General features: G+C 44.3%; 1 protein-coding gene across 1 annotated transcript in view; it reads right to left on the bottom strand.

The window, feature by feature from the left end:
* Positions 1-6619: 6619 nt before the first annotated feature.
* The window catches only part of Abhd17c (abhydrolase domain containing 17C, depalmitoylase), a 36581-nt gene continuing 24440 nt past the window's right edge, over positions 6620-18760 (bottom strand). Inside the window, exons 2-3 of the mRNA XM_021231696.2 lie at positions 11472-11651; positions 6620-8054 (exon numbers count right to left, since the gene is read on the bottom strand). Coding sequence (XP_021087355.1) covers positions 7835-8054; positions 11472-11651 — 400 coding nt within the window. The 3' untranslated portion in view covers positions 6620-7834. The remainder of the gene's footprint in view (positions 8055-11471; positions 11652-18760) is intronic.

Raw genomic sequence — 18760 nt, 5'->3', positions numbered from 1 at the left:
ACACCCACAGCTAAACACTGAACTGAACTCCTGGAACCCAGTTGCAGAGAGGGAGGAGTGATGAGCAAAGGGGTCAAGACTGGACTTGAATAAGGTGGAGCTCATGGACTCCAGACTGATGACTGAGAGACCAACATGGGACTGATCCAGACCCCCTGAATGTGGGTGTCAGTGAGGAGGCCTCCGCAATCTATGGGGCCTCGGGTAGCAGATCAGTATTTATCCCTGGCATACGAATGGACTTTGAGTGCCTATCCCTCATGGAGGGATGCTCTCTCAGCCTGGATACATGGGGGAGAGCCTAGGCCCTGCCCTGGATGATATGACAGACTTTGGAGATGCCCCATGGAGGGCCTCACCCTCTCTGAGGAGTGGAGGGGGTATGGGTGGGGGGTTGGGAGGAAGTGGGGAGGAGGGGAGGGAGAGGGAGCTGTGAGTGACATGTAAAGCAAGCTTATTTCTAAAAAAAAAAAAAAAAAGAATGTGTCCTCAAGACCTATGTGTTAATGACTTGGTCCTCAGTTTTGTGATATCAGAACATATCCAAGACATTTAAGAGGTGGTGTATAGTGCGAGATTAGGCCACTAGAGGTATGACTTCTAAGGGGATTGTGGTACTCCACTATATTTCTCATCCTCTTCCTTTGTTCACTGGACACCACGAGATGAGCATCTTGATTTGTCGCATGCTCCTGTAATGTTCTTCTTCACCACAGAAACAAATGGCACGGAACCAACGGAACATGAATTGTAATCTCCAAAGCCATGTCCCAAATGAATTGCTCCTCTTTTGAGGTTGATTATCTGAGATGATGTTACAGGACTGGAAAGCTAACTAGCCCACATGGATAAACTTACATCATAGCTGAAATTCATGAAATGAAGACTAAAATATTAATGCAAGGATTAATGAAAAACAAATTGATTACTTGAAAAAATTAACAAGATGGTAAGCCTTTGGCAAACTGAGAGAGTGACCCAAATTAAAAAAAAGAAAATTCAAGATGAAATGAACAACAGATACAACTGAAATTCATAGGATCATTGGGGAGTATCCTGAAAGCATACATTTGATAAATTTGAAAACTTAGAAGCAATGGTTAGGATTCTATACACAAATGATTTACCAAAATTGAGTCAAGAGGATACAAACGATCTAAAGAGATTAATAGCAAGCAATGTGACTGAAGCAGTAATATCAAGTGTCCAAACAAAAACAAAAATAAATAAAATAAATAAAAAGACAGCTCCCAAAGCAGCACCCTCAGCTGGGAAACCCGTGTTCAAACACAGCCTGTGGAGGCAGCTGACCTCCAAACCATGACAGGGAGGAAAGAGACTTACTTTGCTTAGTGGTTTCAGTGAGATCAATCCTTAGCCATCTGAACCTGTGTGCTTGGAAAAAGACACCATGGTGGGCAGAATAAATGGGAGGGGGAGCTGTTCACTTGCTCACTTTGTGGCTGACTGGGAAGCAGAAAGCAAGATGAGAAGTGACCAAGAATGATACAGCCTGAGGATTGTTTCCCAAGAATTTACTTTCCTCATCTAGGCCCCACCTCCTAAAGGTCCTATAAGCTCCCAGGGTAGTGTTACCAGCTGGGAATGAAGTGTCAAACAGGGGCCTGTGAGGGACATATTTTATACACCCTTCTTACCCACACATACACAGGTGCATGCCTACATGCATCATAATTCTGAGACAAGCTGCCTAGAGAAGAGAGGGCCCAGTGCCTCCTACTCATCTGTAGCCCTGATGAACTCTAAGCATGTCTCCTCTGAAAGTAGACTAGCACAATCTATTCCTTACAGGCGTGTGCATGCTATGATGTGTGTTGTCTGCAATGTGACTGAACTCGTAATGAGAAAAAGGGAGTAGGCTCAAGTTCCAAATTATTCATTAAAAAAGGCTTTGGGTACTAACCAATGAGATAGTGTATTTGGGGAGAGGGCACATTCCAGCCTGGGAGGACAGGAATTTCTTCCAACCAGGAGACTTCAAAACCATTACCTTACCAAATTCTGTACGCTGATGCCCTGTTTCTAGAATGGCATGCTAAAAATTGCTTCATTTTCACTCATCTCTTGAATTTGTCGCCTTGTTTCCCACATGCTGCCCATGCTCTGACTACACAGAAATGCGAACAGGTGAAAAAGGGTATTCAGGATGGTGTTTACTCTGGAACGTGGGAAAGAAGAGAATGTGACTAGGAGAAAATGAAGTTTGACTAAATGGTTTCTAAGGTCTTGGCAATATTTATTTCTTAACTCAATGGTAGGAATACGGGTATAAATATTTGGGAAGTTGACTTAATTTTTAATATCATTTTATGTGTATGGATATTTTGCCTGCATGTATGTCTGTGCACTATGTGCGTGCCTGATGCCCTCAGAGGCTGGAAAAGGACCAGAGTTCCAGACAGTAGTGAGCTGCCAAGTGAGGGGTTGGGAGTCAAACCTGAGTCTTCTGGAAGAGCAGCAAGAGCTCTTAACCACTGAGACATCTCTACAGCCCATAAAAAAATGTTTTGGTTTTGTTTTTAGAAAAGACAAAATCAGGTGAGTCAAAGGCTCAAAGTCAGTATGTCTTAAGTAGCATCTGGACTACATACAGTCAGGTCCTGCCTGGACCAGGCTCATCTTGGAAGTGCTAGGTCAACTACCTGGATAGGGTAGAGATTCAGACAGCTGACTGTCTATGTAGGGCTGCAAGCTGGGGGTCACTCCACATACATTCAGACAGTATCAGATAGGATCAGGTGTGAACAAGCTGGAGCCAGGCAGATGGGAAATCGTTTGGTAGCAGAGCAATGTTTAGGCAGCAGGGCAGCGAGGGCTCAGGCAGATGAATGAATACTGTGTGTAGTTCTCAGTGTTTCTTGTTTGCTATGTTCCAAACCCAGATTCTGTACCTCTATCTAAAATGGATGCAAGCTTCCAGTTCTCCCCAGGCATTTCTACTCGCAGAATTTCATCCGATCCTTTCTTGACTGTGGCTGATATTACTATCACTTCAGAGAGAAGGGAGGGATTCGTTTATGGTCACAGGCTTACTAAGGTGTAAGAATTGGGAGCCAGACCTGTGGTACACAGAACTTACTGCTGTGTAATGCTCACTGGTCTTCTACACTGAACTCTTTTACCTCCAGACACTCTTTCCTTATGCATAAAGCCCTGACAAACTTCCTGGGGCTCATTGAGCCCACAGAGCAGATCCAGGCTCCTTAACCCTTCCTTGACCTTTATAAAACTCTTAAAATCTGCAAATATTAGGTCTTGGGTTTTTTTTTTTTTTTGTGAGTGCTTGGTTTCTTAAGACTGAATCTCATACATATTTTCTAAATCACTATTATTAATAAATTTGGTAGCAACTTATTTGTCTATTTTTATTCAGCTCCTACGCTGGTTGGTTTTTGTCAACTTGATACAAATGCAGACATGAATGGGAAGAGGGACTCTTAGCTGGAAAAAAAAAAAAAAACCTGTGTTAAGACTGGCCTGTACAAGCTGTGGAGCAGTGTCTTGATTAGTGAGTGATGTGAGGGCCCAGCACACTGGTGGTGATGCCATTCCCGGATTGACAATCCTGGGTTCCCTGAGAAAGCAGGATGAGAAAGCCGTGGAGAGCAAGCCAGGAAGTAGGACTCCCAGGTTCCTGCCTTGGTTCTCCTCAGTGGACTGTGACCCAAGACAAAAAAAAAAAAAGTTCCTCCCTAAGTCGCTTTTGTCCAAGGAGCTTCACCACAGTAACAGAAACCCTAACTCAGTCATCACCCTTATGAATCTTTTGGGCAACTGCCTCTCGAGTTTGTTGCACTCTCTCCCTTCCCTGGCTTAACACATGGTTAGAATTCTTGGCATACTGTAGTGTTGATGGCAACCTTAATCCTTGACTACAAACAACTTGAATATAACCAATATATGTTAACCAATGACCTAAGTTGTGTTTTCTTTTTCAATGAATTAAAACCACCTTAGCAGGAATGCTGGCACGCACCTGTAATCACAGATGAGACTCAGGAATTGATTATACAAGGCTAGCCTGGGCTGCAGGGAGAGACTTTATCAAAAGAAGGAACCTTCCTTCAGTCCCTATTTTACTAGAATTTCAAGTCAGAAGTGTCCATCAAGCCATTATTCTGGGGGGGGGGGGTGTAGGTCAGTGGTAGAGCATTTGCCTAGAATGCTCAAAGCCCTGTGCTGGATCCCCCAGCATTGAAACAAAACAAAATCATTCCTGTGGGGGTTGTTTTAACTATTGAGGTTATGCCTTACTTATTAACATGTATTTACATTTTGTTTGTGTAATCAGAGCAAGCCCAGCTTGAACATGCTGTGCTACCTTGAGAGACCACGTGTGAGCACTATTCTGGCCTATGTAAGTGTGTATCTGTATGAATGTACCTTTAATACGCTACAGATAAAGGGATTCACTGTTCCTCTTAACACTATGAAAGACTTTAATGGTATGATTGCCTGAGCCTCGAATAGTTCTGGAGACAGTTTAACACTTTTACCCGTTCTTCCAATGTTATCAGCCTGTTTTCTTCGGGAAGCTGCGTCTCCATTGAGTATCTCTGCTGTGAGGCTTTGTTTCCTGTTAGGGACTAGAAAAGCTCTTGCCAGGTCTGTCTCTGACTCAGTCTTCAGGAGCAGATTCGCTAGTAGCCTAGATCAAGGAGAACATGAGAGGGAAGGCATGCATGGCTTTCAACTTGAACCTGAAGCTTCTGGCTTTGTTCTCAGACACAGCACACATCTGTGGCTTCTTTTCTGATGGCTCAGAGGTCTATGGACCTGGCATTCCCCTGCTAGACTCCAAGAGCCAGGAATTGTACCCCAAAGAAGTATCTTGCCCTTTCTCACATTTTAAATTTGTATGAGAATGGTTTTATTTTGAAAGGATACTTTTTCTGAGACAATAACCACCTCATTCTCCAAGTTTACAAAGGAAGTGACAAAGCAATGCTTTACATTAGGATTTGAGGGTTTTTCTATGACAAAACCCCCACCCATTCAAATCTTTATCACTGACTGGTGATGTGGATGAGAATGGTACCCACAGGCTCAGCTGTTTGAGTGTTTGAATACTTGGACCTCAGTTGGTAGAACTGTTGGAAAGGAGTAGGACAGCCTCGGAGGAGCTGTCACTGGGGGTGGGATCTGAGGTTTGAAAAGCCCACACCAGACTCAGTTAACTCTGCTTCCCGGTTGTTGATCAGATATAAGCTGATGGCCTGCTCCCCACTATGATGGTCATGGCTATAACCCTCTGAAAGTGTAAGTCAGCCCCCAATAAAAGCTTTTCGAAGTTTCCCTGGGTCATTTGTGTCTTATAGAAAAGACACTGACTTATTGATTTCAGGGATAACAGTCATCAGAATTAAAGTGAATGCGGCTACAGAATCTGACTCTGGACGTGACTTCTATGCCCATCTTTTACTATTTAAGTTTTCGTAAGTGGAAAGCACAGACTCATACATTAGAAATGACCCGCTCATTCTCCAGTCTACAAAGGGCTTTTCATAGACTCTTGATTTCTTTTGTTAACTAGAGAGAAAGGCAATTTAAGTCTCCTAGAGAGAAGCTTCTGTATCCAGAGAAAACCTGGTGGGTACCCATCAGATTAGGGGTGGGGCACAGCTCAGGAGGGAGCCTGCAGTCAGTGTGGCCATGTCTCAGGGGCCCAAGACCCCTGCTGGATTGCATTACTTCACGAGCCATGCTCAAAAGGATGCTGTTCCGACATCACCTCCTAGGGCTCTGGGAAAACATGAGCTGCTTTGAATAAATAGGAAGCAGCAGTGAAGGAACAGACAGGCCTCTCAGTCTCTACCTGCCCACTGAGTAGTTTCCTATGTGTTAGTAACGACTGATGAAATTTAGCTGATGGGCTTAGTAATTTCACTCAGCTGTTTAGTATGTAAAAACAGGGAGGTAAGTGTATCAAACATCCAAGCCCTCCCCAGAACCAGGATGAGAAATCAGGTGTTTAGAATTCTAGGGTAGCTTCTCTCCAACAGGCCACTGGGGTGTTTCTCCCCACCTGGAGCTCTGGACTTCTGGGCAAGCATACCCTGGAAGCTCTGTCAATGCACTCACAGGGGAACAGCCCTTTGCTCCTCTTCCCAAGGCTCCCTCGTTACCAGCACTGATGTAAGACCAGAACACAGCCCTCTCATGCATGCTCGCACCATGTTCTTCCCCTTCCTTCCCCAAGGGCTGGAACTAAAGCATGTGCTGTGTCAGGCCACCAGCATGTCCTCTTAACACGACCAGGAAGCACTGTTCAAAGAGCCGAAAGCTGGCATCCCTCCTCTGGTGCTCAAAAGGCTGAAAAGACCCTCTAGCATCCCGACTCACCCTTCCCAGAGAAACGGGTACTTTGTCTTCTGCCGGCTGTGTGGTGAGGAGACTACTCTCAGTTTTGTGCATTTATAGCAAGCATCCACTGCACGTCCCACTTAGGGAACTTCTGTGTTTACTGCTGCTCTGTGTTTCAGCGTCTTATGGAAGCACCTCAAGCCTTTTACCAACAGCAATGCCCCAAGGATGAACGGTGCGATCTTACTATTTCCTCTGATGGCGAGATGAAGGAAGAGGCACAGAAGCCCACGGGTTCTGATCCATGCGTCCTTTATTCCATTACCAACCACCGTGCCGCATTCAGGCAACAGCACACAAACTGGCAACCAACGCAATCCAGTTGTACAACGATCTGAGGCTTACAGTACATTTAAGGCTTTTAAATTTGAAAAAAAGAAAAGAACTAAAATAAGACCAAACGACCCCAAACCCAATCCCCCAACCAATACAAGTAGTGTAGCAATTTTGAGCATCTCATTTCTGATGTTCACCTGGCACAACTCCAGTGTCAAAACCCAAATAACTCCTAAACTAAGAAATCAGCTTAGGGTAATTTTAATTACCTAAAGTCTTCAAAGCAGAAACTTGGAATTTTTGTCTTGGAAATGTTATAAAAATTTTAATAGCAAAACATAGGAATAAAAACATATTAACAAAATGTATTCAATCATTTACAATACAAACAAGGAATCTGCGGTCTGCCGTTGTAGCCTGACAAAAGAAAACTACCCATTAAGAATCTGTGCACAATGTCATTGCAAATATGTACAGGACTTTTAAAAAGCCGACAAAGAGGACTTTACAGAAGGAAAGTCGGCCAGGCTTTATTGGACCAACCAGACAATCAAAATATTAAAACTCTTGGCTAGTAATAAATTTACACTTAAAAAAACCCCAGTTTCCTGTTGTTTAAGAATATTCCAGTTGTATTTATATGATTACAGTTGATGAAGCTGTTGGTGATAGTTCCAGTAAATTACTCTTCAATGCATGTGTATGGGAAAGACTGGCATGTTAACACAAGTTAATGGAGGATTTCTCACAACAGTTTTCCAGTTACACTACCATAGCTTCACAAATGGATCTCACCCACGGCACCAGGGCTGAGAGTGCTGCAGATCAAACACGGGCACATGGGTGAGAGGGTGAACCTGCACCAGTTGGGGAATCAGAGTGACAGCAAGGGAGACAGACTTGATCATGTTTTAGTCTATGATGCTGGGAAACGGTCCCCACGGTCAGCTCTCATTCCCACTCCTGCAAGGTCATACAGCTGAGACTCCAGCTGCTCAGCCTAATGGAAGGTGGAGATTAAGTACAAAAGACAGACTTTGTTAGCTCTTTAAGGAGAACATCCCAAGGACTGGGCCCCTCTCTGCGGTTACTGAGCATCACTGTTAATCCAGTCAAAGCGTGTGCAAACAAGGATCCTCGATTCACAGTAATGAGGTAAGGTCGGCCGCCATCTTCAGGAGTTGGGAAGCTCGTGAGATATGAATTGTTTTAGTCGTTCTAGGTACTGTGCATAGAGCTCTATGTCATTGTGCCCGGCCCCCTCAACCCACAGGGGCTCCACAGCACGGGGACAGCGCTCATACATCGCCAGGCCATGGGAGAAATCGATGACCTCATCCTCGGTACCGTGAATGACCAATACAGGAGAGGTGACTTTCGATATCTTGTCAATGCTGCAAGACAGAAATGGGAGGGGGAGACAAGGACTCCTTTAGTCGCGCTCACAGGAGAAGTGCTGCCCTGGTAAGTGAGTCAATACCAAGGTTGGACAGTACAGAGCTTGGTCGTGCCCTCACAACAGGAGTGTTCAGGCAGAAGTGATGAATTCATACCAACACACTATAATGACTCAGCTTTCTTTTCCATTGTTTTTCTAGTAATATCTTTGTTCCCTTAACGTATTTTTTTAAATTTGGAATCACTTAGGATTTATAGCAAAGGAAGATATTACAGGTTCCCATAATTCCTAACTCATTTCCTATTGGGTTAACAGCAGCCATTACCATGCTTTATTTGTCAAAACCAGGAAATCAACTTTGGTACACACATATTAACTAACACCTCCCACTTTTATTTGGATCTCACTTGTTTTTTCCACAAATGACTCTTTCCTATTCCAACATCCTGTCAAGAATACTATGTAGCACTTAACTACTTTTTTTTAAAAGTAGTTTTATTAAAAACATCAAACTAGCAAACCAGTATCTTTTTTTTTTTAAGATATTCATGTTTTGAGAAGATGATGTATCTGACTGAATGTCTCTGCAAAGTGGGCCTGGATGCCCCTCCAATTCTTAGAACTCTTCTTTAAGAAGCAAATTCAGGCTGGGTATAATAGTGCACACCTTTAAACCCAGTACTCAAGAGGCAGAGGTAGGTGGATCCCTCTGAGTCCAAGGCCAGCCTAGACTACAGAGCTCCAAAGCTACACAGAGAAACCATGCAAAAAACAAAAGACCCACAACAAACAAGGAAGCAAATCTGGGTTGGAGAGATGGATCAGTGGCTTAGAGCACTTGTTGCTCATACAGAGGACCCAAGTTCAATTTCCAGAATACAGATGTTGGCTCACAACTGTCCATAACTCCAGTTCCAGGGGATCTGATGTCCTCTTCTGGCTTCTTTGGGTACGAGGCATGTGGTACACATACATTAAAGTAAAACTTATACATAGAAAATCTTAAAAATTTTTTTGAAGAAACCCCATTTCATAAAAGCCGAGGCCTAACTTTTTGATAAAAAACAGTTCCACTTAAGTTCAAAAGTTTAATGTGATGTTTAGATTGTACTCTAACTGCCTTCTGTTTATAAAAACCAAATCCACTCTTACTGGATGAATTTTCAAGGATCTTCAAAAGACTGCACTTTAGGCTCTGAAGACGTCCCAGGAGGAGCTGAAAGGACCCAAGGCATTTGTCAGGCTGGGTGCCTGGGCCACTACTCTGATGGGGAGATGGTCCATTAAGCCATGAATAAACATATCTTCCCATCTGTCCTTCTGCCCAAGACCTGCTTTACTGCTGACTCCTTATAGTTGATCCTAGTCAGGCTTGTAAAAAGACACAAATGGGTCTATTTGTGGGAGTCTTTCTGATAAGTAACAGCTAACATTCATCACAGCTGAACACTTTATGCAGTCCACATGAAATCTCATTTAATCCTTGTGAAACAGGACCCATGAGGAATTGCCTTCTGTTTGATCAGGGAAGGAACTGAAGCTCAGAGAGATTAAAAAGTACAGGCACCAGGCCAAGGAGACAATAAAGAGGCCTAACATCAGCTATACATTCCAAAGGTCTACAAGTTGACTGCCATAGTCTCAACTGCTTGAAGGCACCCCAGAAAGACTGCAAAACCCCAGCAGCCACAGGATCTGAGAGGATCAGAGCCTCTGTGGCCATGTGCAGTTTTGCCAAGTAGGAATCTTACCTGAAACCTAGTCCTCCCCTGAATTTCACTTTAAAGTGCCTTCCTTTATAAGCCTTCAACTACACTCAGTTAAAGAAGATAGTTACTCATCAGCTATGAGAGATCTGAGACTATGCCCCATGCTACGGTTTCTGGGAATCTCCTGTTGTCTGCAGCAGGCATCTCAAGTTGAAAGCCATTGTCTGACCCTCCATGCAAAGGCAGAGAATAACCAACCCTGAAGTATGAACAGGACTTATTCTCTGTATCTTTTTAACACTGGAAGGGACTGTCAAAGTGTCTTCTCTTTCAGAAAGAAAGCAGTCTGCCATCTGGTAACAAGGGATACTATATTTAAAAAACAGGTTTGCCAAATCCAGTTAATGATGAAAGCCAGCACAGCCATTAATGGTTTGAAATATATTTCATCAATAATTCAGGGTGCTGAGTAGAAGCAGTGGCCTCTTTGTCTAACTCTACGAAGCCAGTGATATCACTACTCTTGGCCTGATCTATAAAGAGTACAGCAGTAAAGCTGCTGGAAAGGCTAACTTGTAGGGATGTCACAACACTTGGTGGGTCAGACAAATAGCATTTATTGGTGGCTTGTCATTAATTAATAAAGTGCAATTAGTTACAATGGGATTAGCTTCAAAGGCTGCATTTTAAGGTATAGGCTAATCTCATTATTTTGTTGTCAGGGTAACTCCTGGAATTGCTTCCCACAAACATGCAAAATATTCATCTCTAAACAAATGGCCTCTCATTACCAATTCAGCACAAATAAGGCCACATTTGCAAGGCACATCAACCCTACTTAGCATTCACAGCCATGCCACCAGAAACGCACAGTGTCCCATTCCCAGGAAACAGGGTTTCAGTGCAAGCTGCAAGGAGTTGAGGGTCAGCCAAGGTGCTCACAGAGGTTTCTTCCTGTGAAATGAGACAGTGGAACACAACTGTATGCGGCCAAGTGCTGTACTTTCTTCCCCAGCAAGAACAGGGTGGCGGCAATTAATAGGTCAACGAAGTCTTGAGCCCATGCATTACTCCTGCTGATGCTTTTCCTGGAAAGTGTAATACAAGCTGGCTAGCTTCTGCAGTGTACTGTGGGAAAAAGCTAGGGGGCAAGTACTCTAAAAATACTTCTCACATTATCACTTAAATAACAAAAACAAAACAAACAGCCAAGAAGGAACTTGGAAACACAGCACTTTCCTCATATTTACAGTGGTTCCCCCTTCCGTTAAGGGGAGCTGGAGAACAGCAGGGGTCAGCTAGGAGGAGGAGCCCTAGGCTGGGCATGTCTACAGGAGTAGGCTCAAAGTGTAAGATTGGGAATGGGAGGTGATTTTCTCAACCATCCCCAGGGATACCTTTCTATTCTTCTCTCAAAGATTACCTGAGCAATACAGGTCCCTCTGAATGAATCAACACAGAACTGGAAGTCCCTTCCGGACATGCTGTATGTTACAGCTTAATCAATTAGTCCTGGACACCGGCACACTCAAGGTCCTTATCTATCATCTGGAGACTGGAGTCTCAGTATGCTACATTTACCTCACATCCCCAGTGGTGCCCAGTGGGCCTGACATGGTGGGATGCTCAATCAATACTAGCAATTGCACAGATGTGGACTCTGAGCGCTGGCTGAATTCTCATTTATCCAGTTGTCCGCTTACCTGGGGAAAGCATCAAAACAGTATGTTTTCCTGGTATCTGGAAAAGCAACACGCAAACCAGACATCAGTGGGGAATGAAGGATGACCGCTGCACACTCATATCGTGAGGCCAGGTCCACAGTGGGGACAGTCCCAATGCTCTGTCCATAGAGGATAATGTTCTCAGGACTCACGCCATACCTGAGCAAAGCAGAGGTTACACGCCATTAGATAATGTATGGGGGACAGGGACGATGACAATGATATTAAGCCCACAAAAACTCCCACATACGTTAACTTAAAACTTTTATCATCTAACCTTTGTATTAGCTTAAAATGAATGTGAATTTTATAAAAACAAACAATGGAGGCCTATTTAAGAACTAAATGACTAAGAATCTGTCTTCTACATTTGTAAAAATAACGAGCATAACTTCATTCCTGGCTGGTCATCTACACAAAGGCACTGTAAACTTTGGGTAAGGCTTCACTCATCTTGACAGTTCCTATCGTTCCTTTTAAAAGATTTTCTTTGATAATCATTTTTCTGAAGTAAAAATAAGTACAAGGTCTGATAAACTAAGAACTCTTCGAGTGAAGTTTTAAAGGTGTGACAGACACTGGCACTTATTACAGAACAGTTCACGAAGAGATAATGAATTGAAAGCAATCACATCTTCTTAAGCCTGTTCTCAGGGCTACATGCTTCCCAAATTTTCAGCTCAGCAGTGGTCTCCTGATCGCCTCTGTAAAGGTTCCAGCGGGCAATGCCCATGTAGAACAGTGACTACACTTCCCAGCCTCCCTTGCAGCTCCACCAAGGGCAGACGTTAATGAACCCCCACCAGGTGTGGCTTTGAAGAAAGAAGTGTGCTTTCCTTTCTTCCTGCCCTCCATGTTGATGAGAAGTGATATGAGTGAAGGTGTGAGGACAGAAAAATGCACCACTAACTAGCCTACAACAGATGGATGGATGAGCGGCCAGAGATGGCTCAACCGGTAAACATGCTTATTGCCAAGGCTGAGGACTTGAGTTCTTATCCTTAGGACCCACATAATAGGAGCAGAAAACCTATTCCCACACTCTGACTCACATATGTGCAACATGGCATACACACACACACACACACACACACACACACACAAAGGAAAGGGCCAGAAAACACACAGGAAGCAGACCTAGGCACTTGCAGGTGTTGACCAGGACGAGAGACACAGGTTAGGCCACTTGGCATCTGCTGAGTGGTTATCTGTTACCATCAGTTTGAGAACGAGAAGGAAGAAAGTATCTAATAAACCAAGAAGTTATGAAAACAAAACAAAACCCTGGCAACAGCTCCCACAAGTTCCTAAGACCTCAAAGAAGCCAACATAGGCTAGGTCTGCCTAAGGCAACCTCAGGGAGGTGCTCTATGGGGGTCTGGGGGCTCAATGCAGCTGTGTGTTCGGGTCGATCATGAAGAGTCCTCTATCAGGAGGGACGGGTAAATAACATCTCTTCTACAGTGGAGAAGGTGCTGAGTCAGCACTGACTGCTGCTAATACTGGGACTGTATTTCACACTAGCCCCATTTCTTCATCCCTGTGTCCCTTCTGCTTCCTTGCTCGTGCCTCTTGTTCTCTTGGGCATCCTACAACCTCAATTCTCAGAATTCTTTGCTAGAACCTCACCATAATTATTTTCACATAGGACTCTCCAATGTCAGCTACCAACATATCAGACGCATTACAGCTGTGCGTATTGCTGAATGGCTGAATACATAGCCTGACGTTCCTCACCCTCTTTGTGCTGCTATTTCTTCTTAGCTTTCAGCGCTTCACATGCAGCACCTCCCCAGTGACTCTTTTTTTTTTTTTTTTTTTTTTTTTTTGGTTTTTTGAGACAAGGTTTCTCTGTAGCTTTGGAGGCTGTCCTGGAACTAGCTCTTGTAGACCAGGCTGGCCTTGAACTCACAGAGATCCATCTGCCTGCCCCTGCCTCCCAAGTGCTGGGATTAAAGGCGTGCGCCACCACAGCCGGCCCCAGTGACTCTTGATGCTGATTTTCCCATCTTCGTACTCCCGGTTCTCTCCAGTCCCATACCTTTCATCTGAGGGCTGGGAACCAAGAGGAAGTCTCTTGCATATCTCTTAGTCACTCAGCCTGACCCATTCCTGTCTTTGAGATGTTTTTCATACTGATTGCCTTTGTGGCGCAGGCTGCTGCTCTGTGGGCACACATGGTGACATCTTGTGTTCGACTGACCAGAGACTGCCTGATGAATCAAGTGTATGACAGGTGTGCTTTCAAGGTGATGACCATGGCTGCTACAAGAATCTGGGGTCAGTTCCCAGAGGTCATTCTGGAGATCTTACTGGCACTGCCTCTCCAGCCTTCCCCAGGGGGCTCAGGTTGCTGACTTCTAATCTGGTCCATTCTGTGAGTCATCCCATGACTATGGGAAACAGGTGTCCTAGTTTCTAGATCCTAGCTGTGTTTCAAATCCCCTGCCTCACCGACTCATGCTAATGATACGAAGCTCTGACCGCTTGCCAGGTCTCTGGCCCCTGCTCAGGGCAAAACTTGGGTAGCACCTGACCTGACAAACACCCATGAGACCTGCCCTTCTCTCAGACCTGCCCTGCTCCTAGTTCTATCTACATGAACCTCCAAGATCCTCATTGCAGCCTATCTCTCATGCTCACCGCATAATGCACCTGTTTGGAAACAAAGGAGAGCAAATCACCTTTTATTCTGTTACTTTAGCAAATCCCTACCTCCAAGCCTACATACCCAAAGGAACCACTTGGTTGGATAACTATTCCAGCCTTTACTCTCAAGCAGCTCTTTAGCCATGAAAAGCTTGACTTCTTGCTGATCATAAATGCCTTCTGCCTGCAAGCCTCGCTGTCCTTCATCGTCACAGCCAACCACTGGGCCCTGTAGACTCCTCCCAGTTCTACCTCCTTCCCACTTCCCTAATGCCTCTACAACACCCGCAGTATCGTTCTGCCTGAGCTGTTCACTGAAGTGAGGTGAGGGGTATGTGATGAGCCACTCGGCTGCATGCAAGCCCTGCACTACTTGTGGGGTATAAACCCACAACCTCACTTTCCCTTTAGGAAAGTTAAGGACAACCATGTCCCAGGATCAGTGGAAAGCATGTCCATCTTTAAACTAAATGTGATTTCAGCCAAAGGCTACTTGTATAAAACACTGAAGCAGACACACGTGCAAGCGTGAGTGCACGGGTGCGCGCGCGCGCACACACACACACACACACACATGTATGCATGCACATGTGCTTGCAATGGGGCGCTGTTTGCTTTAGATAAGAATTTCTCTGGCCCACAGCTTGCCCAGTAGGTTAGGCCAGGCTGGCCCGTAAGCCCCAAGAATCTGCCCATCTCTGCCTCCTTAGCTCAGGGATTACATGTGTGTACCAATATACTTTTTTTTTTCATATGGGTTCTAAAGACCAAATTCAGGTCCTACAAACAGAGCCATCTCTCCAGCCCAAAGGTGAAAAAACCGAAATTATATGCATACTTAATACTTCTATGATATAAAACTCACTGAAGTCTGACATGTTGGAGATGCTGCACAATCTCCGATTTGCAGGACAGTAAACATGAAAGTGGCATTAATACTCAGTAAGCATATAAATTTTAGTCTTACAGGTAATATCTAAGGTTTTCTTGAAACAACGCTCAAAGTCTCAGAGTCAGTGTATTAGGTAGCCATGGCGCTGGGTATAGCTCTCTCTAGTCAACAGCATGTATGATGTGCAGACACACTCTTGCAATCTCCACATTTTGCTCTCAGACTCCAAATGTTCACCATTGTTTTGTAACCCAAGCTACATGCAGTCCAGGGGTGGCCTGGAGCCAGAGGCACCATGACCCTCTCAGCATCGACAGGTGTTGGGCAGGAAGACCCACCCTAGAGGCTGAGAGTGCCAGGAAGTCCTGTCCCATGAGAATAATCACCTATATAAGGTTAAAGTCATTTGTTTTTGCTTCAGTGTAAGGCTTTCTTCTCTCTATAGCAGAGCACAAGCCCAGCCTCCCTGGGACACCCTGCATCCTGTGTGAGTTAATGGGCCTTGACTTTGTCCTTTGTCAAAAGCTTCCTCATTTATCTTCAGAAGTGTGCTTGGCACAGCTCCACTGACTTTGAAGTCAACATTTTAAATATTTCAGAGTGAGAATTCCTAGGGGAAATTTCTTAAGTCGTGGGATGAAGACAAATACACAAGGTAGTGGGGATGTTAACTGAAGGATGGGGTCTGAGGAGGAGAAACCCTTATCTACTGTGCGACCCAACTGCAGAGCAAACCAGCAAACAGACCAGCTGGAGAGGGAAGCAGGTGCACACACAGGCCAGCCCCAGCCGGGCTGGGTCCTTTGTCTCAGGCAAAGGTATGCTGAGCTGACTGGGGACTTTCTGGGCACAGAAAGCTTAACCAACACAAGCTTTACGTTTTAGGTATGAGAAGAGGAGAAAAAAAAACACCCATCACATAAAACAGGTTGATCTCCCCTTTCCTCAAGGTCCACCTTTGTATGCATGGACAGGTATCAGCGATTGACTAACCAAAGCCTCGTGCACTGACTTTCCCAGGTGTTTATTCGAGGGTGAGCAGGAAACAAAGGGTCTGCTGCATGGTGCTGCTTGAGAAAGTGAAACATTTACAGGTTATTGGCTATGTTTCTTTTCTTTCTAATTTTTAGTTCATTTAGTTGGATGGGACATTTACTTTTTGTAAGCTGTCTCTTCTAGAAGCCTTACAAATGTCTGTGTATGTGTTCCCTCCATATCAGTTATAAAATCAAGCAGGCAAAATAAACCATGAAATGTAGCCTTGTTGACTCCAAGCAACAAGGGCAGAGGGAATAAGCCATGTGTCTTTGAAGGGATAAAAAGTAAACAGATTCAAACTGATAACAAACAGAAAAACAGGTACATGAGAAGGGCTGGCAAAACTGGCTAAATTGAGGAGTTGCCAAAGAGATCAGCTAGAGCTAGTCAGAATTTTGTTTTGCTAGGAAGTTCAGTTTGGGAATACATAGAGTTTCAGAAAACTAAAAGTCAACCTGCTGTACCACATCATCTTCCAAGCCAACTGCTACAATCTCCATGAGTTCAACTGTGCCTACTGAGTGCAAACCTCCCAGTGTGGCTGCTTCAAGGCCATCTATGCCCCTGCCTGGAGACCTGCACCCACTGCTCTGTAAATAAGCCGAATAAACTCATTGGTTCCCAGAGTAAACTGTGGTAGGACTGCAGCTTGTTTTATCAATGGGACATCAGAAGAAAGGGTAGACAATGTTGAACCCTACCTCCCTCCTACTTGTCAGGATTAACTATAAGGAGAAACCCTCAAATCTGTCTGATATGTATGCTACAAAGACCATCCTTGAGTACAAAGCTTTATCTTCTGCTACAATTCAGAAGATGGTTGGCTGAAAGAGGCAGTCTGGAGTATGTCTGTGTATGTGTACACAAACTCAGCTCACCCTGGACATTGGAGGAAGTCTCCAGAACCCCTGTTCAAGCTTTTATGCAAAATAGTGCAGTGCTTGCATGTAACACTTTAAATCATCTCCATACTGTTTACAATACTTAATTCTATTGTTTATGGTATAATGAAAAGAAAAAGAGCCTACGTGTTCAGTACAGGAACAGGCATAGCCACAGTAGGACTAACTACAGTCCACAGTGTTCCATGGGTCCTGGAGAAACTGGCATGAGAGGCAGGAGGTCACATGCATGTATACATATTACTCTGTTAATATGAGTTTGACATGTTACTCAACAAACAGCAAATTCAAGTTTTACTTTGGGGAATATTCTAGAATGCAACCCTCCACCTCCCAGATATTTCCAATTTGTAGTTGGTGGAATTCATGGATGCAGAACCTATGGGTAAGGAATGTTCATTTCAGTGTTTTACCAATGGCAGCGTCTCTGAGAAGGATCAAATGCCCATATCCCCTTGCAAGGATACAATGAAATGCATAGGACATAAAAGCCTCTACACACACACACACACACACACACACACACACACACACACACACACACACACACACACACACACACAGCTTTAAAGGAAGCTTTGTAGTGTGGTGTATAATGCTCATCAACTCAGCCTTTCTTTGTGTTATCTAAACACCCATTAGGCTGTGCGTCTTCCTTTCACAAAGCACTAGCACCTGTTTACAATGAGTCCTTCTAGCCTAGGTGTTCGTAATTTCCTTCTAAATAGAGATTAAGGGAAAGATTCTCTGACAACTCAATTTTTTCTGACATTCAAAACTGTTCCCTACTCCAATTCTCTGTCAAAGCAAAAATAAATAAAGCCTGACATGACTTAATTTTAATATTTTAAAAACCATCTTTCAGAGCAAAACTACAGTTTTAAAGAATATAGAATTAACTGTCTCTGGATCTGTTACAATTAAAATAGAATCACTTACTTGAATTCATCTAAATATAATTGAGCATGAAATTATCTCGATGATAATCAGAATCTTGGCATTCTGTAGTTATCTGACATGCTGGGAAAGCCAGAAAAATGCTGCCTCCCCCGCAGCTGCACAGATACCTCCTTGCAGGTGAGAACACAGCTGCCCTGAGGTCCTGTGCCAAATCCTAGCATGGGCACTGACTGGACCAGTGAAGAGTTTCCTTTTTCCACAGAAAACACAGTTAAGCACAAATCCCACCTCTATAAAACCCAATGAAGGAAAGCTAAGGCACAGACATCGCAAAAGCTCTCCCATGGGAAGACAACGTTTAAAAACCAACTTCATGGTCCACTGGACTGCCAAGGCAGAAAGTCACTTCATAGAACTAGACCATCTCCAAGTACTTGCTCTCACTCTAACCACATTCTCAGAGGAGCAGTGAGACGTGCAATGTCTGGAAGCTTTTGTGTGTGACACCGCCTTAACAAGACTGGGACACTACAGGTCACATCAGCTCCTGCAACAAAAAGGTTTCCACTAGGAAGTTCTCAAATGATGACGAGACGGGAAACCTACGACCTACTCTTTTTGGGGAGTACCACATCTGGGATGGCCAATGAGGTCTGGACCCCTCTAGGGTAAAAGAATGAATGACTTCTCAGGCTAAGACACAGGATTCCTGCATGGCCTATCCAAGTCTTTCTCAGGGTATCTGTACTCTTGCCTGAATCATGTCCTGCACTGAGACAGGACATCTTTTTCACCACACAGACTCCTTGGCAATTACTACCAAAAACCAAATAAGGGGACAATGAGCCTGGTTCTTAACGCCCCGCCTGAGGATCCACACCCAGCCC

This window comes from Mesocricetus auratus, unplaced genomic scaffold, assembly GCF_017639785.1.
Source record: "Mesocricetus auratus isolate SY011 unplaced genomic scaffold, BCM_Maur_2.0 Super-Scaffold_4256, whole genome shotgun sequence".
In the NCBI taxonomy this organism is placed as follows: domain Eukaryota; kingdom Metazoa; phylum Chordata; class Mammalia; order Rodentia; family Cricetidae; genus Mesocricetus; species Mesocricetus auratus.
This window is presented reverse-complemented; position numbering and strand designations above follow the sequence as displayed.